The sequence below is a fragment of the Eubalaena glacialis genome, chromosome 4 (genome assembly GCF_028564815.1).
Source record: "Eubalaena glacialis isolate mEubGla1 chromosome 4, mEubGla1.1.hap2.+ XY, whole genome shotgun sequence".
Classification (NCBI taxonomy): domain Eukaryota; kingdom Metazoa; phylum Chordata; class Mammalia; order Artiodactyla; family Balaenidae; genus Eubalaena; species Eubalaena glacialis.
The window spans coordinates 73,318,597-73,342,783 of record NC_083719.1 but is presented as its reverse complement, the minus strand read 5'-3'; the positions used below and the strand labels follow the sequence as shown (position 1 = coordinate 73,342,783).

At 38.8% G+C, this 24,187-nt stretch overlaps 1 protein-coding gene across 1 annotated transcript in view; it reads right to left on the bottom strand.

The window, feature by feature from the left end:
- Window positions 1–4,790: 4,790 nt before the first annotated feature.
- Window positions 4,791–24,187, bottom strand: part of ADGRV1 (adhesion G protein-coupled receptor V1) — a 560,722-nt gene continuing 541,325 nt past the window's right edge. Inside the window, exons 88-90 of the mRNA XM_061188957.1 lie at window positions 17,646–17,837; window positions 15,066–15,243; window positions 4,791–5,086 (exon numbers count right to left, since the gene is read on the bottom strand). Of these exons, the coding sequence (XP_061044940.1) occupies window positions 4,968–5,086; window positions 15,066–15,243; window positions 17,646–17,837 (489 nt within the window). The 3' untranslated portion in view covers window positions 4,791–4,967. The remainder of the gene's footprint in view (window positions 5,087–15,065; window positions 15,244–17,645; window positions 17,838–24,187) is intronic.

The following is a 24,187-nucleotide window of genomic DNA, read 5'->3' as shown; positions in this document are numbered from 1 at the left end:
TGGCCAACAGGTATATGCAAAAAGGCTCAATGTCACTAGTCATAAGGAAAATGCAAATCAAGACCACAATGAAAAATTACCTCACACCTGTCAGGATGGCTAATACCAAAAAAACAAAAAACAGGTATTGGTGAGGATGTGGAATGCACTGTTAATGGGAATGCAAAATAGCACAGCTGCTGTGGAAAACAGTATGGAGGTTCCTCAAAAAAATGAAAAATGATCCAACAGTCTTACTTCTGAGTATTTATGAAAAAGGACTGAAATCAGTATCTTGAAGACACTGCACTCCCATCTTCATTGCAGCATTATCCACAACAGCCAAGACATGGAAACAACCCAAATGTCCAACAGATGAACAGATAAAGAACATGCGGTGTACACATACAATGAAATACCATTCAGCCTTAAAAGAAGAAGGAAATTCTGCAATGATTTTGATGATGTACAGACTAAGGATATATACTGTGGAGCAGGATGACGGACAGTGTCACATACTTCATGAATCTTTTCAAAATATCTTTTTATCGTGTATTGTAAACCGTAATGGAAATTATTATCTTGATTTTCCTTGCTTTTCTTGCTTTGAAGTCCCAGAATTCTTTTATTCTTTTTTCAATCTTTCTTTTCCTCCTTTCCCTCCCTCCCTTCCTTTTTCTTTTCTTTCTGTTTCTCTCTCACGAGCATACACCCTTACCTTTGAAATAAACATAATCAAATAAGTAATGTTGAAATGATTTGCATTGTCTCTTCCCTTCATTCTTGTTACAAAACAAATGGTATTAATACATTCTTAAATTTTTAAAAAATATCAAATTTGTGATTTTGCTCATAGACTCCTAAAGGCTAATCACAGGGAAAAGCATAGTTTACCCTGCTTAAGTTGGAATCATTTTATCTGTTAGAAAACAGTGAGTACTTATCTTTTCTTACAGGACTAACATACCATTTCATGCCCTGCGAATGCTAACAATTTCCTTGAGCTGAGTCTTTCTAGGGACTTCAGCTCTAACCTTGGTGCTCACAGCACTGCCTAAGGTATTGGGCCCCATTGCTGAGTCCCTGGCAGGGGCAGGCTGGGAACTGAACTGAAGCATCCCATAGTGCTCCCAAGGACCATGGCAACAGTGTTTGATAACTGCATCCCATTGTCATAGATGATGGGAAACAAAGTTATTCTCCATTTGCTTCTTTTCCTGAAACCATGTAAGTTACTTAAGTAAAAGATGTTTACTAACCATAATTGTTAAACTCTTTTATCTCCAGTGTAGAAATTTTTAATTAAGAGGGTTGCCAAACTTGTCAGGGTGATTTGAATAGTTACAGACCACCATAGAAGTAAAGTTTCTTCCTCCTCAGGGCTATTATTTCTTAAAAATACTGTGCATGTATTCATTGTATGTGCTAGCTAGAAAGCATCTGGGGCTTTCTAAATTTTTGCAAAGGTGAGTTTGGTTTTCTATTATGATGTTAAAATTATTTTGATGAGTGAAAAGTTTAGGTAGGTGAGATGTATTGAATAACAACATCAATGTACCAACTAAATCTTACCAATAAGAATATCAATCACCTGTATTTCACTAGTTAGTCAATTAGACTAAAAGAGATTCAAGATAATGGAAGAGTTCCGAGCCTCAGTCACTTGGTCCATTCTTTAAATATGTTACTTACAGGCAATGTGGTCCTTTGACTTACATCCTGCTAGAGCAGTACTGGGGAACTGGGTCCATGCCATTAACAATTAAAAACCACATGAAATACAGGATTTCCCATGTTGCTTTCTCTGTTCCTATCAAGGTCAGGCTGTCTAGAGGAGATCCACTCTGCCACCCAGCTGCTTTGAAAACTCAACATTACCTACCAATCTGATTGAGACCTACCCTCAAACAGATCTACCCAGAGTACTTAAGGCTAAACTCAAGGCAGATCTTAAGTGCCGGTAAACACAAGGCTAAGTTGTTTGGGAGCTATATTCCTGAATGGCATTTTCTTTTTCCAGCCATAACCCCATTGCGTATTTAAACTTCTCTGGTCAGATTTAGGAACCATGGAAAGTATTAATTAAACCCTAAAACACCTCAAGAGATTGAAAGCCAACACAAAGATACAGTTCCAGAGTGAAATTCATTCTGTGTTTTGCTTACTAAGATTTTCATTTGCCTGGGCTCCCAGCTTGGTTGGAATTCTGTGGGCTCTACTTCTGCTCCATACCTCAACTGCATACCTGTCTGCACTTGCATCCAAATTAGGAAAATCCTTTTTTTTGGCCTTAACATTCAAAAAAAAAAAAAAAAAAAGTTGAGAAAAAAACTAAAGCAACAAGAAAAACAAATTTTAAATAATTACAAAAATGCAGAAGCAGAGACATTTCCCAAAGAAATGTTAGGTGTCTACTGACGGAGGGAAGGAAATGTCAAGGAGATGGGATGAATACACAGTTTCTGCCTGAGGGTGATAAAAATGTTTTGGAAATAGAGGTAATGATTATACAACATTGTGAGTATAATTAATATCACTGAATTTTAAAACTACATTTAAAGATGGCTAAAATGGCAAATTTGGTGTTACACATATTTTAGAGCAATTAAAAAAACCCCAATATGAGAACCTACTGTATAGCACAGGGAACTCTACTTAATGCTCTGTGGTGACCTAAATGGGAAGGAAATTTTAAAAAAGAGGGGATATATGTATACGTATAACTCATTCACTTTGCTGTACAGCAGAAACTAACACAACATTGTAAAGCAACTATACTCCAATAAAAATTAATTGTAAAAACCCCCAATAATGAAATATAATCAAATACTACTGAATTGCACATTTTAAATGGGTGAGTTGTATTGAATGTGAATTCTATCTTAATAAAGCTATTTAAAAATGTCATGGAGAAAGGGAGCATAAAACCTCCTGAAAAAGAAAGATCACAAAGTGTTATAGTTCTAGTCTTCGAGTTTTCATTTTTAAGACTTTGATTTGATCTGCTTCCTCCTACCTGGTACTATCCTTCCCTGGCTGATGTCCCATCTCACTCTATGTTGAGAGGAAACCGGATAGCAAAATATTGCTGCTGTTGGAATATGAAGCTTATTTGTTTTAGCACTGCGGCTTCTAGAAATCTTGCCCTTTCCTTCTAATGTTTAAAGAATCATGCTGATCAGTGGCAGGAGTTTCTTTTGATTCTTTATCAAGATGGCATTTTGGATAACAATAGAAATTCAGTAAGCTGAAGTAAGAAAGGTGTCTGTGATTGGTCATGTTTTTGGCCAGATTTTCCCAAATTCTGACAACACGTAGAAATGAAAATAGCTATTGACAATTGTCTTTGTTAGAGAATTCATTATGGTGTGGTTATAATCCATTTAGGAACTTTAAAAATGCTGATAATAACTTTACCTTAAGTGACAAATAGGAATTGAGTTATCTGCAAAAAAAATGTTATAGTAATTATGACTCATGGATTCCACACCATGAAATCTCACATTTCTGTAATCATTATCTAAGCCTCAAATTCATTAAAACCTATTAATAATTTTAAAATGCTTATTACCAATTTCAAAATTTTCATGTTAAATTTTTATTTTATAACCAATTCCACCAACTGCTTCTTATTTTGGAAGAGACTACAGTACAATGCTGTAGGTTGAGAGAGACACTAACTTATTTGTCATGTAACGTAAATTCAATCTTATTAGCACCATTTCTAAACTTCCTAAAAAGGATTATAACTCTGCCAATGATGCTGCCTTTGTCTTTTAGGCTGTTTGATTTTGTTGTGCAGCTTCTGTTTCCTACCTATAAAGTCACTGATCAAAACTCAATATACGAGGAGATGGAAGTAGGGGAGGACCAACAGGAAGAAAAAAGGAGAGTCATTTTATAATTCATCAAGATCAGTAATGCCACCTCAGGTTTTATAAAAAATAAAGCCATGCTTCACAGTGATGACAGAACACTTGGGTGTTTTAACTATGGTTTTAAGTGAAATGATTAACAGAACAACATTTTCCCTTAGGCAGATTTTTTTTCAATTTTAAAATTTTTTCTTGGAATGACTACTGATTTTCCCCCAAATACTTAAGAATTCAAAAATAAAAGGTCAAAAAGGCTTTCTTAGAACAAACTTGTTCTGTTCTTAATGATTCCTCTGGAACCATAGTCAATGAAATCATCTTGAACATAATAGGGTTTGTTCTAGGACAGACTTGCTGATTTCTCATTCCAAGACAAAGACTGAAAAATCCAAACCAAGAAATATTTCTCCCAAACAAACTCTGCACTGTTTGGATGATCCTCTTCTTAGCTGTACTAAAATGCTTGGTGGAGTTATTTTTAACTGGGAACAGAACATTCATTCTGGAAAATGTTCAGATCCCTAATTTTATAATGAGCAGAAATACATACTTTTGATCAAAGACTATGTAAACTACAGTACTCCGTTGACACTCAGGTGCAAAATCAACAGACAATACATTTTATGGTTTTTAGGAATGAAGGTGAAGTCTTAAATCTGGATCACCTGTATCAATGCGGGAAGAAAACGGGGTGCTGGACATCATCTTGACAGAGTTTGTTTCTTTGCTCAGGCACAATATTTCCTCATAAATAATGAGCCTGGGTCATGCCAAATGGATTCTATGGTTTTTATTGATTATTACCTTTATTAAACAATGTTAGCCATGTAGCATCATTAAAAAACAACTAATACTCTTGGAATATGTACATTCTATTAACTGATATGTCAATCCTATTAACTGATACAAATCGATCCAGTCTTTCATTATAGCAGTTAATTTTCAGGTTGCACAAAGATAAGTAATTTATATTCCAAACACAACAATCACCTCTGGGTTAGTCATCCAGTACAATTCACAGAGTCCTATCATATGGCTGCATGTACTTAGAAAGTTTTAGCACAGAGCCAATACAAACAGGGAAGTACCCTCATTCTAATGGTTACTGAGGTGCTAGAGGTGGGTGTCGGCGATGGGGATCCTTCTGAGTTCTACGATCTGGGAGTCAGTCAAGGTGCCTCCCTCCTGGCTGCCTTGACCAGATTCATTATCACTGACACTGAGACCAGCACCTGCAATAGAAAAAGAATAAACACAAAACTCCCAACTATTAGTCCAGCAAATTAATGGTCAAGTTACAGTAAGTCAACACACGTTTATTTCTATTATATTAGTAAAAAGTGAGCTATACATCTAGAATAAATATTATTAACACCTAGCAATTATAAAACTGTATTTTAAATTCCTTTTGGTAGTTTTTATAAGTACAAATTAATTTCTAAAGACACGAATTTGGCTTCTCAATCTTTTTTTCTGTTCTTACATGGTTGACAGGTATAACTTACTCCAAAGAACAGCATTTCTTAATTGGGGGCTTACTAAAATAAAAAAGATCAGGCAGGTTATTAGAATTTTTCAGCAGGGGGGTAGGATTTGCTGTTAGGAAACGTATAACCTCCAACCCTACATGTACCGAACCTAGTAGGTCCTTCAGCTGAGACTCAGTGTGGCAGAGATCCGAGAAGAAAACTGTGCATTGACAACACCTGGTATCATATCAGTGCCCAGAAGACACTGGCTCTCAATGACTCAGATCTGCACCCAAGATAAAAATAATTATGTAACACAGCGCCAAAACAGATCCGCACAAGAATCCCACAAAGCTAGCTGTTAGCTGGAGATAGCGCCTGGAATCTCTGTTTTGAGGACGCTCCACTGTTTACTACTTTTTTCACAACTCAGAATAATTTGGAAAGCTTGACACTATGTTAGACTAACACCTTGTTGTTTTCGTCTGTAATGTGCAGAGGAACACATAAACACACACATACACTCTCTCCCTCTCTCATGCACACACACACACACACAGACTAGGGATGTCGTCACAGGGTGTGCTGTTGGCTGAATCACCAGAGATTACGGTTCCCAGCCCCACCCCCTCTGCTGGGCACAAGACTGCAAACAAGAAGGGAAGTGAAGAACCAGTTGCCTGGGCAGCTGAGACTTCCCTATCTGTCTGAGATGTAGGAAAGGCAATTCTGCAGTTAGTAGCTATGGGAAGATAGTGGATTAGCTTCTTCTTAACCTATTCGGAGATGGAAGCAGGAGCCCACTAATGACCTCTTTCTAGCCAAACCCTCCCTCTTTTGGGTCTCTGTCCTTCCCACCCTCTCTCTGTTAAAGGCTCCTGTTGAAACCCCACTTCCTGGCTTTGTTTCTCTGACACTGCACTGGCCCATCTCATCCACTCATCCACTGACCTGTTGACTCTTTCTTTCTTTCCTTTTTAAAATAAATTTATTTATTTATTTTTGGCTGCGTTGGGTCTTCGTTGCTGCGCACAGGCTTCCTCTAGTTGCAGCGAGCGGGGGCTACTCTTCCTTGTGGTGCTCGGGCTTCACATTGCAGTGGCTTCTCTTGTTGTGGAGCACGGGCTCTAGGCGTGTGGGCTTCAGTAGTTGTGGCACGTGGGCTCAGTAGTTGTGGCTTGCGGGCTCTAGAGCACAGGCTCAGTAGTCATGGCGCACGGGTTTAGCTGCTCGGCGGCATGTGGGATCTTCGCGGACCAGGGCTCGAACCTGTGTCCCCTACATTGGCAGGTGGATTCTTAACCACTGTGCCACCAGGGGAGTCCCCTGTTGACCCTTTCCAAAGCTATTCTGCTTTCTTTTGCATCTCCTCCTGCTGTCTGACCTCTGGAGGGCTTGTCTTCAGCCCAGCTTCAAGGCACCATCCACCTGATTCTTGCCTGCTCTCTAGTCTAATGTCTCACTAGAGCTGCTGGTCACTCCCTTTCCCCACCGTGTTATTATTCAAGCATTTCTGCCTAGGATGCTCTTTCCCTGCCCCCTCAACGCTTTAGCTTGGCTGCTTCCACTCTTCCTATAAATATCAACTCAGGTAGTATCCCCTCTGCTACCCATGGAAACATGATGATTCTCTTTTAAAATTTCAGATTCACCCATGGGATTATGTCTCTTAGCTAATAGGACAGTGCCTGGCACACTGTGAGTGTTCAGTAAATGTTTGCTCAACGTATTAATAAATTATGCTCTGCATCCTAGTTCTTGAAAATTCCTCTTCCATTTGTATTGCCTGTTCTGTTCCTCTGATCCATTCTGCATTCCACTGCCTTCTCAAGAACAAACATTAGTTCCTGTTGTCAACTGCGTCAGCCTGGAACCCTCTGCCTTGCCTTTCAAGATACTCCTAACCCGGCTGGACCTCACCAGATAGACATATTGCAACTTTTGCCCATTGGAGAGCTTTCTCAAAGTGATGTCTCTTGACTGGTCCTGCAGTGCCATGTAAATCCAGCCTGAGGGTCTTCCTACCTGTCCGTCAAGGCCCATTTCCACATCCTTTCACAAATACTTCTTTCACTATTCCTTCAAGCAGGGAGCTGGAGGATGTAATATTTGAAAAGAAAAGTCCTAGTTTATACCTGAAAAAATTATTAATCACACCCCTTTTACTCTCTTGAATTGTCCTGGTATGGATGATAAATTGTAGGGTACCGCTATATATAATGTACATGTAAGTCATGAAGCAAAACGTGACAAACACCCACGAACTCTTTCCTCAAGTCAAGAACTAGCATATTACCAATGACAATGTATATTCAAAAATTTAGTTAGTTGCCATGATTTAAAAATGAATACATTTAACATAAAAAATCAGATTTGGGGTTTCTCTTTAAAAAGCAGAAGACAAGGCAACACTGGGCCTGTATTTCTGGATTGTATAAAACAACAACAACCAAAACATGGACAAGGTACTACCTTCTGGTAGGCCGCTGTTTTTATCAGCCCTCTTGAATCAGTTATGGTGTTTGACTGGCCCTACATGTGAGTAACATTTGAGTTTGCCACACTGCCTTTGAAGGACAAAGGGCCCATGTTTCTCTGCCAGGGAAGCAGAGGAACTGTCCGACTTAGAAGAACCTCCAAGTGGATCAGTGACACATTGCCATTTTATAAAGAGAAGGTGACTGAGGCCCTGAGGCCTATAGCAGCTTGATCTCGGTGAGTAACAGAGTTGCCCAATATGGGATCAACTACAGAGAAACAGAGAGGACCCCAGCACTAGCACCAGGGAAGAGTGGGGCTTAATGAACAAACGAGCACCAACTCCCTCTGATTTCAAGGTTCGCCTGCTCTAAATGCCACTAGGAATGCATAAGCGTCTGCCCAGCATGGGGACAAAGCACACTAGAAGTTCTGAACTAAGAGCCTGCTGAGCAGACCGTGAGGGACGAAGCACACTGGGCTGGAAGGTTCAACGTGGGGTGCAGCTTTACAAGCGACTGGGTGTCACCAGCTTGTTCAGCAGCCCAGAGCCCTGGAAGATGTCAGCAAGTTCTAGATACAGCCTCCCCTGAGTCACCACATCTGTATGATCCACCTCATCCTCCTTTTCAATTTCCTCCCAGTTGACATAAATGCACAATGCCCAAATCCTAATCCCTTGCTGAGACTCAGAAAGGACACATTCTACATACAAGTATAACACGGCAGAACTGGGAACACAGCCCAGGTTTCTTGTCTCTTTGTAATTCATTCAATGGTCTAGGAAGGTATTTGGCAGTAAGTATCCTGATTTTCTGAAAGGTATTTTCATGCTTAAATTTTAAGCCAAAAATTCACGAAAAAGCCAGCAACTGTGATAACAGTTAACTCTCCCCCTTGGTAGACTGAACGGGCAATGTCAAAGGAACTACAAGTAATAATTTACATTCATCTAGAGTCTCTCCTTTCCTCAACATTTCAACATGCTTTAGTTAGGAAAGCATGATTATTAGTCCTGTTTTACAGACACAGGGACTGAATGGGGGTCAGAGGTGTTCACTGAGTTGCCCACGTCACACAGCAGGGAAGTCACAGAATGAAGATATCCAACTGGACTTCTTTTCTTTTTTAATTTTTTTAAAAAAATTTTCTTTATTTGTTTGGCTGCGTCGGGTCCTAGTTGAGGCATGCGGGGTCTTTGCTGAGGCATGCGGGGTCTTTCGTTGTGGTGCGGGCTCTTCCTTATGGTGCACAGGCTTCTCTGTAGTTGTGGCATGCAGGTTTTCTCTCTGTAGTTGTGGCGTGCGGGTTTTCTCTCTGTAGTTGTGGCGTGGGCTCCAGGGCGCGTGGGCTCTGTAGTTTGTGGCACGTGGGCTCTAGTTGAGGTGCGAGCTCAGTAGTTGTGGCACGCGGGCTTAATTGCCCCACGGCATGTGGGATCTTAGTTCTCTGACCAGGGATCGAACCCGTGTCCCCTGCACTGGAAGGCAGATTCTTTACCACTGGACCACCAGGGAAGTCCCCCAACTGGACTTCTGACCCCAGACGTAGGGTGTTGTCTTTTACATCCTACAGCCTCTTATGGGGGCAGCTCTATTCGTGTGACTTCTTTGTCCCACAGGTTTCACGTGTTCATATTTGTCTATAGAATAAATTTCAAACTCCTTGGCACACATTCATGCACGAACCTCCCTCACTCAATAGTTATGGTGCAGTGAACACCCAGGTGTTACAGAACATATTATGAATATTTAAAACTGTTTTTAAACATAACAACAAATCGAACCCAACAAATAATTTATATCACATACTGAATTTAAATTCTGCCAGACACTGTGGTAGATTCTTCACATAGACAATCTCCAAACTTCATGAAAACTTACAATAAGAACACTTATTTGATGGGTTTCCCTGGTGGCACAGTGGTTAGGAATCCACCTGCCAATGCAGGGGACACGGGTTCGAGCCCTGGTCCGGGAAGATCCCACATGCCACGGAGCAACTAAGCCCGTGCACCACAACTACTGAGCCCGCATGACACAACTACTGAAGCCCGCGCGCCTCGAGCCTGTGCTCCGCAACAAGAGAAGCCACTGCAATGAGAAGCCCACGCACCGCAAGGAATAGTAGTCCCTGCTCGCCGCAACTAGAGAAAGCCCGCATGCAGCAACGAAGACCCAATGCAGCCAAAAATAAATAAATTAAATAAATAAAAAATTTAAAAAAAGAACATTTATTTGATAAATGAGGAAACTGAAAGGTTGAGTTCCTTACTGAAAGTCACACAGATAGTAGACTGCAGAGCTAGGATTCCAACACAGAGCTCTCTGAACCCTCTCTGAGCCCACTCTTATTTTCTATGGCCTTTTAAAATGCGGCAGTGATACAAAGGTCATACTCCTTCATCTTCTCCTGAGGGAAAAAAAAACCTAAATCTTTCCAAATTTGGGCTTCCCTGGTGGCGCAGTGGTTAGGAATCCGTCTGCCAACGCAGGGGACATGGGTTCAAGCCCTGGTCCGGGAGGATCCCACATGCCACAGAGCAACTAAGCCCGTGCACCACAACTACTGAGCCTGAGCTCTAGAGCCCGTGCTCCACAACAAGAGAAGCCACTGCAAGGAGAAGCCCGCTCACTGCAACGAAGAGTAGCCCCCGCTCGCCGCAACTAGAGAAAGCCCGCACGCAGCAACAAAGACCCGACGCAGGCAAAAATAAAATAAATAAATAAATAAATTTATTAAAAAAAAAAAAAATCTTTCCAAATTTTACTTTTCCACCTTGATGACCACCTAACTTCGTTTAGTACATTGGGCTGCAGAAGTTCTTGAAGTTAAATAAGTCATTGTAGTTTTATGTGATGTCTCTGAAAGAGAAATTCATGAGTCCTTTGAGGAATTCATGAATTTGGACCTTGATTCTGAATGTTTTCATTTGTGTTCAAAGACTTATTTATTTTCTTCTGGCTGAAAAAGAAATCATTTAAAGGTTTCCAGTAGGGGACTTCCCTGATGGTGCAGTGGTTAAGAATCTGCCTGCCAATGAAGGGGACACGGGTTCGAGCCCTGGTCCGGGAAGATTCCACGTGCCATGGAGCAACTAAGCCCGTGCGCCACAACTACTGAGCCTGCGCTCTAGAGCCCATGAGCTACAACTACTGAGCCCACGTGCCACAACAAGAGAAGCCACTGCAGTGAGAAGCCTGCGTACCGCAACAAAGAGTAGTCCCCGCTCGCCACAACTACAGAAAGCCCGTGCACAGCAATGAAGACCCAACGCAGCCAAAAATAAAACAAAAAAGCAAAAAAACAAACAAAACGTTTCCAGTAGGGAAACGTTTACCATGACATTAGTGTCATTGGTCTGAGGTAAAATCAGGAAGTTAAGGGACTAAGGATGATGGAGAATCAGATTAGTCCTGCTGGGAGAAGACCCTGTGGAAAAACACTCTGTTTCTAAGCCCAACAGGCTCCCAGTTCAACATTTTCTAGAATCTTGTCAGCTTTGGATCAACATAAAAATGCCAGTACTCAAAACACTTCTTGTTAGGGATGTAAATAGAGTACATGCCCCTCCATCCTGGACTCACACTCTGTGTGGGCTGAATCTGTTCTAGTTAGCTCACTACCTTCTCTTCCCTAAATGGAGGCTGTCCCAGGGTGACTGTTCTCATTCTCCCAAAGTCCTGTTTGGGGACACTGATGATACATTGGAGAGTTCTATTAAAATAACTAATAATAACCATGGCATCACTAGTCTGAGTGTCTCATTTGCCTGTGGAGAGGCTGATGCATTTCAAGAACAACTAACGGAAAGATATGATGTCCCTCTTTTTAGAGTGAAATGTGAACTTCTCATAGAAAGACAATTTATTTTAAAAATGAAAAAGGTCAATAGTGTTTTCCTTTGTGTCCTTTTTTTTTTTTTTTTTTTCCTTTAAGGAATTCAATATGGTTAAAATTCAAATGGAAAAACAAGTCCATGACTGGCTTTGGGGCAAGGGCTTCTATTTTATACCAATTAAATGAATTTCAAACATAAAATATATTACATTAGGATAAAATTCTGTGTCGGGAGTAGAATGGTAATACAAGTTCAAAGAGAAAAGAGAACAGTGTAAAATCCCCAAATGTAAAAGAAAAGCTTTCTTGTATATATTTAAAATAAAATGAATAGCAGTGGGTATCAAATTGCTCTGGTACTTAGGCCCTTAAACCCTAAAATTTATAATACAATAGAAATGACATTGTTTGATTCTATTTAAACTTATGAAAACCTTTGGATGTTTATTTAGATATATGCAAAGGGTAACATAATTTTTCAAAGTTGTTTAGGGGTTCAAATGAAAAAGACTTGGAAGTCCCACTGTTCCCAGTAGTTGACTTGGAGTGGCCCGCAGTTAAGGTGGACCTGAGATAGGTCAAGGTTTGCAAACTCAAACATCACAGGTGCCAGGGAGGCTCACTTAAATCAGTGACACAGGTCTGGTGGGCACTGGACAAACTGAAGGGCTCATGTCCTGTCTAAAGGGGCAGCCATTACTCAGCTCCCATCAAGCAGTGTTGTCTTAGATTTTAAGCACTCTATTGGTAGATTTTTTTTTTAAAGAAATTCTGGATTTTTATGGGATATCTCTAAATTTTAAAATTTTGCCACAAAAAATTGTTAAAGTGCAATGAAGGTCAAATAAAACTCCCTGTTGGTCCACATCTGGCCTATGTATCAGTTGTGAATTCCACTGTGGATGGAGTGGCAGGTGGACTGCTCCTTTGATTTGACCATATTGCATGATGGAAAGCATCTAGGGGGTGGTACTTGATTATTATCGGACCTTTTCTAAAAATAGAGGGGGCCAGTGTTACAGACTGCTATTGTGGTCTTTTAAAGTATTTACTTCCTGAAGAGTTTAGTGAACTCTAAGGAATGCTAAACTCAGTCTATAAGTAAGTAAGTCATTCCATACATTCCGGAATGGAATGCATTTAATACTTGTTATATATATATATAGGACCCAGATCTAATTTAATTACGTTGCAAGAATTCATTTTATGCTTCCAGTGCTGTAACATCAACTGACTGCATTGCAGTGCTGGGGACATAATCTACCCTGGGAACTATTTGTAATCTGAAAGCCCCCTTTCAGTCCTAGCTCGAATGAGCATTTTATACAGTTGTTCCTTCCTCCTTCATGAAACTCTTCTCTCTAGTTTTCGTGCTGACCATGCTACAGTGTCCTCTGTGGGACCCTCTTCTTTTTACGCTTAAACGTAGGTATTATCTTAGATGTTCTTCTTGTTCCTTTTCCTTTCTCGTGTTTTCCCTTCTTCCCTCTCCCTCCCTCACTTCTTTTCTTCTCCTCTCTTAGCTTCCACTCTTCCAGACTAAACTTATTCATCCCCATAGCTTCAAATGTAATCTCTGCATGATGCCTTTCAGACCATTACTTCCAACCCCAATCCCTCGCCAAAGATCCCAACTTGACTATTTAAGAGCCACCAGGCAGAATGATCAAATTATCCAAGTCTGAACTCATCAGTTTCCCCTTGAAAACAAATAAACAAGCAAATGCTCTATGTATGACCCCTCAGTCACCTAGGTGAGAAGCATGAGCCTTTGCTGACTGTCCTCTCAGTGTTTCCTCAGCATTTCTTGTCCTTTTTCTTTCCACTCCCCAGATTTGAGGCCTAAACCTTATTCCCTGCGACCACGGTAAACACCTCTCAGCCTTTCTGATTTTGCTTCTAAATTTATTCTTCAGACTTCCCTAAGAGTTATTTTGCCTCAAAACCAGTGGGAACATGTTGTGCCTCTCCTCAAAAACCTTGATGGCTCACTGAGTTCTATAAAAATCCCATCCCTTAGCATGGCATCTGAAGAGCATTTTAATATTATGCAGGGTATCAGGAAGTCTTCTGCTCCCCCAAATGAATCTATCACTAAATGTATCCTGGAAGCCCCAAGTTAAATTAAGTGAAGTGGGTTTCTTTACTCTAGGACTTTTTAGAGCTGCTAAAATGCTCAAGTGAATTGTGAATCTCTTCAGTTTCCCAAATATACTTGGTCAGGGGATCCTTTCACCAAGGATGTCTAGGAATATCCCAAGGAGGGTGCTTGCTGAAACCCAGTTGAGGAACTACAGTAACTTATTAACAATGTAGGTAAACTACTTTCTGGGCTTTTCTCCTGCTGCCTGGCTTTACTCACCCTCCATCCCAGCCACACTGCATGCTTCTTCTCCCCAAGCAGGTCATGAACCTGCAGCCCTGGGCTTTGGCTAATTCTAGTCCCTCAATCTGCAATGCTTTCCTTCCACTCTTTACTTACTTAAGCTCTATATATCTTCAAGAATCAACTGAGCAGGTTTTAAAAAAAATTTCCTTGAATTCTCAATAATTAATAACTCTTTCCACTACTTATTTTACTCCTCTTTATGTCATGTTTATCTAATGTCTATTCCTCTAAGCAAACTCTAAGTTTCATTTTTCTTTCACTCATTCGTGAAATGAATTCATTCATTCATTCTCCAACAACATCTACAAAAGGTTCACCAACTGCCAAGCACTGATCTGACGTGGGAATACATATATAGTAGCATGCACTTTTGAATAACTATTTCAATAGGTTCATCTGAACACGGACACATCTTCTTGCATGTTTGTACATCTAGAAATGAAAAAGTTCACTGAACTTTTTCTAACAGTGACAGTTCAACATTTTTCTGAGGGAAGAAAGAAAAGAAAAAAGTTGCATATTTGATTTGAAAACAACTCTCCATCGGGGTCACAGGTTGAGTGGAGTTGAACATATAGGAAGAGCCAATGAAATACTATATATATGATGGCACTTTGAAAACTGTAGAACTATACGAGGCCCATTATGTTGCCTTTGCAAGTTTCTGCTCCAAAGATACTCCATAAGAAATTCTCTTTGGTAGGTCAGAGGCAAAACTCTCTCAGGGAGATCACTACCAGATTCTTATGACTCAGCAGTATCTTGGTGTTCTAGCAAGATTCCAGTGCAGAGAGATTTACATCTAGTTAGAGTATGCCTTTTTCTTAAAAGCAAATTGTCAATTATTTTTAGGTTGTCTCATATTTGGTGCCAAGAACAAAATATCCTAGAATTCGGCTGGGATTAGGAATGGGTCATGAGAATTGGGATGTGGTACGGGTGACTGATTGTACTTTTGCAACTTCATGGGAAGAAGATATAAATTGTAGCATAGCAAGAGTGCCTACTTCCAATGGGGTTTGTGGGTTCACATACCAGTTTTTAATGCAAATATCAAGTCATCAAACTCCTGCGACTCCTCATCGGCTATTAGTGACCCCTGGCCATATCCTCCAGAGGAAGGGAACGTGGCGCCATTTTGTGGGCTTGGCTTTAAGTCAGGGCTGGCCTGGCTGGCTTGTCGGAAGGATGCTCTCTCCCAGTCAGGTGGCACCTTTTTGGGTTGGGGTTGGGAGAAAAAGAAACCATAATATGAGTATATACATACTTACCCTGAAATCTATATGAGCTATTTATCTCTGCATCTCATTACAAAGACTAAGTGAAAGGGCTGTTGAACTGTTTAGAATTGACCTTTAATTTTACCTTTGTTCCTTAGAAAAGTATGTCTCTCCATGAGACAGTCTAATCTGGTGATGCTAAACAATTTCTCTATGAGGGTTACTTGTAGATTCCTAAGCTGTCATGCGTGGAAGAAGAGAATTATTTTTTAACCCAATCAACACGTTAAATTTTTTCATAGAATATGTGCAAAGAAAGCTGTTAAAAATATACGAACTGGAGAAGAACCCTCCTCAATCTTTAAGATACAACATATAATTTTAAGTATAGTAGCTATCTATGAGGATATACTGAATTGAAAAGAAAAGCTCTTTGATAGAATGCTAAAGTCCTCGTTTTTTAAAATTAAATGATTAAAAAGATAGTTCTATCTTGACATGAGTAAATATATTTGCTTCCCTTGTGGTTACTGGTAAATACCCCTTAATCCTTCCTTTCCTAATGCTTTCCCGTCTCTGCGTGGCTTTCTGGAATGTCTCTGCCAGCCCCTCCTTGACAGCTGGATCAAGGCCAATTGTAAGCCGCTGAGGAATGCAGAGCACACTTTAGGGTATGCCACTGCGCTCCACCCCCAGTGAACATTCAAGTAGTGGCTCAGGCCAGGAACTGAACTGTCACAGCTGCTGCCTCCCAATATAAGGTTCTCTGAGACACTGCGGGGATGCCTCGCACTGAGAAAAGTGATTTGAGGGCTGGAGAAATAAATCTGAGAGAACATGAAACCTTAAAAGATTTCACGAAGAAGCGGGACATCTGGAATAGCACTGTTCAACACAGTGATGGTTCACTACAGTTCAGTATAGCACTGCGATGCCACAAATGTTTTAGATATTTGTTCTCCATTATGGTAGCTACCAGATACGTGTGGCTATGGAGCACTAGAACGTGGCCAGGGTGACTGATGAAGTGAATTTTTATCGTTATTTATATATTATATATATAAATATAAAATATTATATTATATTATATAATTATATAATATATTAATTAATATATTAATTAATAATATACTATAATATAATATATATTATAATAAATATAATATTTATCTGTCTCTGTTTAAATATCTCACCTACTTATCTCAGTTGGAAATAAAATCGCTGGGTAGGGACTCAGTATGGATTGCTTAATATTTAGCATACCTTGCTTCTCAGTAATTGTGGCTAGTTTAAATTTAAACAGACACACATGGCTAATGGTTAATGTATAGTCCCGATCTAGACAAATGCTAAACTGGGTAGCCAAGTAAAGAGACAAAAACCATTTTTTTAAAGATTGACTCCCACACTGCTGATCTTAAAAATATCCGTTTCTATTGTTATCACCTGGGATGTGAAAATAATTCAGTTTTAAGAGCTTATGGGATATAGAAATGGTACTAGATTGCTGAACACTTTAGGGTACTAAACACATATCAAGATTTTTAAATATGGTACTTTATTTGTGATCACTTACCTTAATTTTCACCTGACATGAATAAAATTACTTTCTAAATTAACATGGAAGACAAAAAAATATCAATGAGCAGGTAGATTATCTATTTACCTACTTAACTATCTATAAACTGTTTTCTTTTCAGACATATGCACTTTGATTTCCTGCCATTTTTCAGGATGCAAACACAAATACTGTTCCCCTTGGCTCTTTAATACAGAGACACTAACATGGGCTGTGTAAGGAATGGTAGGCAAGCACATCTCAGGCACTGCAGAAATTGTCAGGGACCTGTTTACCATCTCTTCCTGGACAAATGTCTTCAGGTATGTTTCAAAATACAAGCAGTGGTACCAATGCTATGGGTGGCACTACTGAGAGGTTGGTGGCAATGTGATTTAGACACAAGAGCCCAAAATGACGTGGAGGGAGAACATTGGGAGGTTTATTTGTTTGTTGGGATTGAAGTAGTGGATTGGCATGAGTAAAGGAAGAGAGCTGTGAAAATATTTTCAGGAAGAAACAGTATTTGAAAAACCATTTCTGAAGCAGATTCAGTCACTGCCGTAACAAATTAGGAAGCTTTTGAAGAAAGAGCTCTGACTTCCCAGTACAAACTGCTGGTTAATAGAGCTCACAAAGCAAGGAGGAAAAAGAATCAGATAACAGACATGATACCATGGTAAGCACAGCAAATACCAGAGATCAGAGAATGTCAGTAGGAAAAGGATTTAAAAGTTACATGGCACCATTTAACTTGTACTCCATAAAATGGAAAGGTTGTATATCAAAGAGTGAGAGAGAGAGAGACAGAGAAGGAGAAAGGGCAAGGGCAGGCACCTCCTCCATAGCACTGATCAGATTCTGGGTAGACTTGCTGATCTCCCCTCCAGCAGGAGGCATTCCACTCCCGGGTGTGAAGAAGGCTGTGCTGGGTCCTGGGTGCCCATTCATCTCCACTGTATAACTGGCCTTCATAGGGCAACACGTCTGGTTGTGCAGAATGAAATAAACCACAAAAACGTACAGTCCCTGCAAAAGAAGAGAACACTAGCATGTTAAAGGAAGTCCTGCTACCATAGCTAAAGAATAAACATGATTGTAAGCATAGCTGATTTTCTACAAGTGTTCTCCAAATGCTACCCAAAGCTGGGAATGACAGAACATGTTCGAAGTCTACCAACAGGCCACTGTAAATTTCTGAATGTCACAAAAGTTCTTCAGTGTCATTTGAGAAAACTGCTCTCTCGCTTAGAAGTCATTTTTTTCTTGGTTAGAACATCAGTAACTCTGAATCTAGCTCTACGAATACATGAAAACAGAATGGCAGAAGTATATCTGATTAGCTGTGTACATTTTGTTTTAGAGGGCAAACCTCTTGCCTTCTGAAAAATTACTGTCTTTTCCCACCTACCTCACTTAATCTCATTTATTTTTTTCTTAGCAAAATGGTGAGTAATGCTCCAGCCACCTTGGAGACTCAGGGAAGGGCAGCCCTAATTAAGCCTTCTAATTCTGTTTAAATATCTCACCTACTTATCTCAGTTGGAAATAAAGTCGCTGGGTAGGGACTCAGTATGGACTGCTTAATGTTGAGCATGCCTTGCTTCTCAGTAAACGTTACATGAGAACGACAAAGCTATCTCGTGCATTCTTGAACATCTGCAGGCCCTTTAAATTCTTTTGCAACCTAGTCAAACTCTTGACAATTGCTCTGCTTCCGTCACAGAGGGCAACTCACATTTTACAGTTGTGTTCCAGACACTGCCTACACTGGCTTTCCTTCATGATTTCTACAAGGGATCTACTGTATACTTCTAATGGTGCTTCTACAAAGCTTGGTAATTTTGACCTTTACACTCAGCCAATATAATATGCTAAATTGTGCCTTTTGTGTCTGTTAATCCTGGTGTTTAAGTTTTGGAAGCAAATAAGAATCTCCTTAATTACTAAAATTCTTAAATTAATCCACAAAAATGAAAGCAAGACACTCAGCTTGTTAAAGAAGAAAAGGAGTTAATGTCAAGATCTTCATAAAACACAAATAAGTATGGTCATTTTTTTTTAAGTTTGCATTCTCCCATAGCTCCTAATATTTCTGGCAGCGTAGAAGCAGTAAAGCAAATAATATTGTGGGCTTAAAACTTGTATCTGCTGGTATAAATAGTAAAAAGTCTATTAGAAAATCCTCAAGGCACAAGAATTACAACTAACTTTTAATGTAAAATGAAATTAGAGGACAGTCTGTAAGGTAGGAATGCTAGCATTTGATCTCTGTTGCCATTTCTGGAATATTGTTATAAATCAGGCCTTTCTCCTCTTTCTACTGGAATGACCCCTTCCTCAGTTGGCATCCAGTCTATGTAATTAACAAATATGTTTTAAAATCAGTGGTTTACCTGCTAAAAATATTTTAAAATGTAATTACTCTAACCATGATAAAAAATTAGTAACAGAAACATTCATTCCCTTTTGAATTGGGCTCGTTTTGGTTTTTTGGAAACAACATTAATATTCTAAATTACGTAGGGTAAGTGAATTAGTTTCACGTGCAAATGATGTCATGTACATTAGCAGAAACAAATCTTCCTGAAAACACATACACATCCAAAATTTTTCTTGTACAAGGAATTTTTCACATGGGTATGACCTAATTATATTGGCCACAGACAAAACAGGAAAAAAATTAAACTGTCAGCCTTAAAAACTGTGAGAACGTCACCGATTTATTTCAGGATTTCTCTTAGCGTTACTAAGTGATAGGGTAAAAGCTGGATCAGGAAAAAAAAAAAAAGTCCTAAAAATCCATCTCCAAGGATTCATTTGTTAAAACAGCACTTCTCTCTTGTTTGTTTTTATATCTAGCCTTTTGTGTTTCAGAGAAGGAACTGTCTGCTGAAAATAACTTGCATGTGAAAACTGCATGTTTTTTTTTTCCTTAAAAGCATATTTACATATACAGTAAATATTTTGAATCTTTTAGATGTGTGCCAGGAAACATAAACACTGTTAAAATGGAAAGAAAATAATGTTTAAATGCAGATTGTATGACATGTGCCTGTGTCCAGCCCAGGCTGGGCGAATATAGAAAAAGGACCTTCATTATCCAAAGTACTCAGCTGTGGAAGTTTCTGACCTCAGAGTGAAAACAAGTCCCTATTCCAAACGCTGTATGTTAAATCTCAGGCTCTCCTTTGTATGATGTTCTGTAAAAGAATTTTAAGAGAGAATCTAGAATCTCAATTATTCAATCCAATCTGCAGACCACCCCTATGTGCACTGCCAGATAATGAGATGCAAGGATAGAACACTGGCTGCTACTCCCAAGTTGCTCACAAAGACAACAATATCCTACAGAATAATAGGTTAACTGTTCCAGAAGCAGGACGTATATAATTCATCTGTCCTTCCTTTTCCTTATTTAGTGAAAGCTTACAGAGAAGGAAATTCTTTCTGTGCATTGCTGTTTTGATTATTTTGTTGGGTCTCCTGCTACAATGATGAAAATGCTTTCAAAAGTCTTTAGTTAGATTGTATCTGGATTGGCCAACCTTGGATTTCTTTTGATTCGGAATTTAAACTTATTAGCAAACGTTCAGTGAGACACAAACAAGACCAAAATGATCTAAAGGAGTTAATAAATACTCTTAACATCTGAAGGAGCAAATAAGTACAAAAGATTTTGGCTGCTTACCTCAAAAATTTATGTTGGTTCCATATGAGGTGGGAAAGAATCAACATTGCCATTTGCCAGATTTTCCCGAGAAGTGATGGCAGAGGAGAAGTGGGTAAAATGGGAAGCTGATTAAGCTGCCTATCTCTGAAGGAAGTGAAGTCTCAGGGTTTCATACTGATTTGGAGACCTCATCTGAGTATCCCCTCTGAGGACTAATATACAACCCTCAACTAAGAATAGTTAAGCGTCGCAGGACTTGTAAAAAGATCTCAGAGGAGGGTAAAACCGGGTATCAAACTGTAACTAAAGGCACAGTCTTAGGCAGCAGTCTTTTTTGTCTCTGCCTCTCCCATCCCATAATTTCTTCAGGTTACAGAAAAGTGGTTAAACTATCAAATGCATTAAATGAACCAATTTAACAGCTGCCCAGGCTCATTCCTTTAATTTTATCTGTCTCTAAATAAAGTGAAATATTAGTTCATTGTTTTGTCTGCATTCTGAATGCTGGCCTGCATGCACAGCCAGTTGGAGCTAGTGTGACAGAACAGTGAGCACGGACACACCCACACAGCAAGAGCTCTCAACAATCCTGACTTGAATGTGTTCAGCAACCTGACATATTGACTCCACATGGCCTCTATTTCTAATATTTATTTTAGATTCTGGCAAAGAGTTATTATATGTGATAAAAATATGCTGGTGATGGTGTCTCGCTAGCCATTAAAACACAAAGAATTGAATCAGTCTAGATATTAAAATAGAAATGTGATAGTGGTATTAGCACTTAAATATTTGAGGAATAAGAAGCTAGAGACCTACAAGCAATGAGGGATTGGTTTTACAGACACCGTATATCTCACGGATGCCATGAGAGTTGATGAACAACTGTGCTGTCAGTAGCTGGAACTGATTATGGATAAGGCATATCATGACTCAGAGAATTTGAAAATAAAGGAAGAGATTTTGCTAATATAAAATTCCAATGAATTAAGACTAAAAAAACCCCAGAGAGATTAAAGGAATTAAAGAAGCTACTCCGTAAGAAAAATACTCAAGAATTGGTAATTGCTATCCTTGAAATAGGGAATCCAATGAATGTAACTGAAGATGAATAAAAATATATAATACTAACACAAGAAAAGTTTCCTGGAGAAAAAAAAAACCAAAACAAAAACTTAATCTGCAGATTGAAAGTATAATACCATGTACTCTGGAAATTTTGATACAGATTCTTTAATACCATATCATAGCCTTATTAGGTTTTAAACTTTAAGAGATTCCAGTGGGAAAAAAACAAATCTCTTAATAAGTGGTAAATTTTATGCTGCCTTCAGACTTCTTTACATCAACTCTTAGTGTTAAATGACAATGGAGGGACTTCCCTGGTGGTCCAGTGGTTGGGACTTCGCCTTCCAATGCAGTGGGTGCCGGTTCGGTCCCTGGTTGGGGAGCTAAGATCCCACATGCCTTGGAGCCAAAAAACCAAAACATAAAAAAGAGAAGCTATATTGTAACAAACTCAATAAAGTCTTAAAAAAAAAAAGGTCCACATCAAAAAAAAAAATCTTAAAAAAAAAAGACAATGGAGCAATATCTACTTAGTTCTGTGGGAGAAAGTGGTCCAAGAATATTACACCCAGCCAATATAGCATTTGAAATTATCAAACATAAGAATAATGCTGGGAATGCAGCAATAAATTTTCTCAGGGAAAAAAACTTACAACCCAAACTACATGATAATAAAATATAACTAACAAACAGATGAATTGTCCATACCAAAGAAAAAACAGAATTCAGTAATGATGATGGTAAAAGGATCATGTAAAAGGATCATGTAAAAGGACCTGCATCTGTGCATTTAGATACAGGACCAATCTTAAAAAAATTATCAGAATTACAGTTATAGATTCAAACGTAAATGTTAAGTCTAGACAATGTAAAAAGTATAATATTAACCAAAAAAATACTTAAGTTTGGGAAGAGTGAAAATGGGAGGAGCTCTGAATATTGATGATTTTATCATCTTTTATAGTATGTAGTCAATTGACACTATAAAATTGAAACACGTAACTCATAAAAAACAGTGATTCCAATCCTTTACTGTATTTATAATTTCTTTTCTTAAGAGAGACCTTTATCTTTCTTGTGATGATTAGTATATCTTTTGCGGTGTAGAAGCATTTTTTGCTATTCAACAATTATTTCTCTTCCATTTTAGTTTTTCTTGTGACAAATTCAAATAAATTGAAATTAAATTTTTTATTGGGTGGGCCAAAAGGTTCATTTGTTTTTTTCCATAAGATGGCTCTAGTAGCACTTAGTTGTTTTTAACTTCATTTGAGACAATTTTGTTAGACTGTGACAGCTGTCATATCAGCATGCATTTAAAAAAAGACTTAACAAAATTGGTGAATTTTTGTGTAGCCATTTTAATATTGAAGATGGAAGAAAAAACGCAACGTTTTTGGCATATTATGCTTTATTATTTCAAGAAAGGTAAAAACGCAACTGAAACACGCAAAAGGATTTGTGCAGTGTATGGAGAAGGTGCTGAAAGTGTCAAAAGTGGTTTGCAAAGTTCGTGCTGGAGATTTCTTGCTGGACGATGCTCCATGTTTGGGTAGACCAGTTGAAGTTGATAGCCATCAAATCGAAACAATAATTGAGAACAATCAACATTATATCACACGGGAGATAGACGACATACTCAAAATATCCAAATCAAGCGCTGAAAACCATTTGCACTAGCTTGGTTATGTGAATCGCTTTGATGTTTGGATTCCACGTAAGTTAAACGAAAAAAACCTTCTTGACCATATTTCCACATGTGATTCTGTACTGAAACGTAATGAAAACATTCCGTTTTTAAAACAAATTGTGATGGGCAATGAAAAGTGGATACTGTACAGCAATGTGGAACGGAAGAGATCGTGGGGCAAGCGAAGTGAACCACCACCAACCACACCAAAGGCTGTTCTTCATCCAAAGAAGGTGATGTTGTGTATATGGTGGGATTGGAAGGGAGTCCTCTATTATGAGCTCCTTCCGGAAAACCAAATGATTAATTCCAAAAAGTACCACTCCCAATTAGACCAACTGAAAGCGGCACCTGACGAAAAGCATCCAGAATTAGTCAACAGAAAACACATAATCTTCCATCAGGATAACACAAGACTGCATGTTTCTTTGATGACCAGGCAAAAACTTACAACTTGGCTGGGAAGTTCTGATTCATCTGCCGTATTCACCAGACATTGCACCTTCAGATTTCTATTTATTTCGGTCTTTACAAAATTCTCTTAATGGAAAAAATTTCCATTCCCTGGAAGACTGTAAAAGGCACCTAGAACAGTTCTTTGCTCAAAAAGATAAAAAGTTTTGGAATTATGAAGCTGCCTGAAAAATGGCAGACAGTAGTGGAACAAAAGAGTGAATACATTGTTCAATAAAGTTCTTGGTGAAAATGAAAAATGTGTCTTTTATTTTTACTTAAAAAACCGAAGGCACTTTTTGGCCCACCCAATATATTATAGCAACTATAATATGGTCACATTATTTAAATTTTATTTATAATTAGGCATCCAATCATATTTAGTATGTCTAGAAAGATGCCTGAAATGATGTTCACTTAATGTTGTTATTTTTACTTTAAAATAGTCAATAGTCTTTGAGACAAAATGACATACATATGTATAAAGTAGGAATG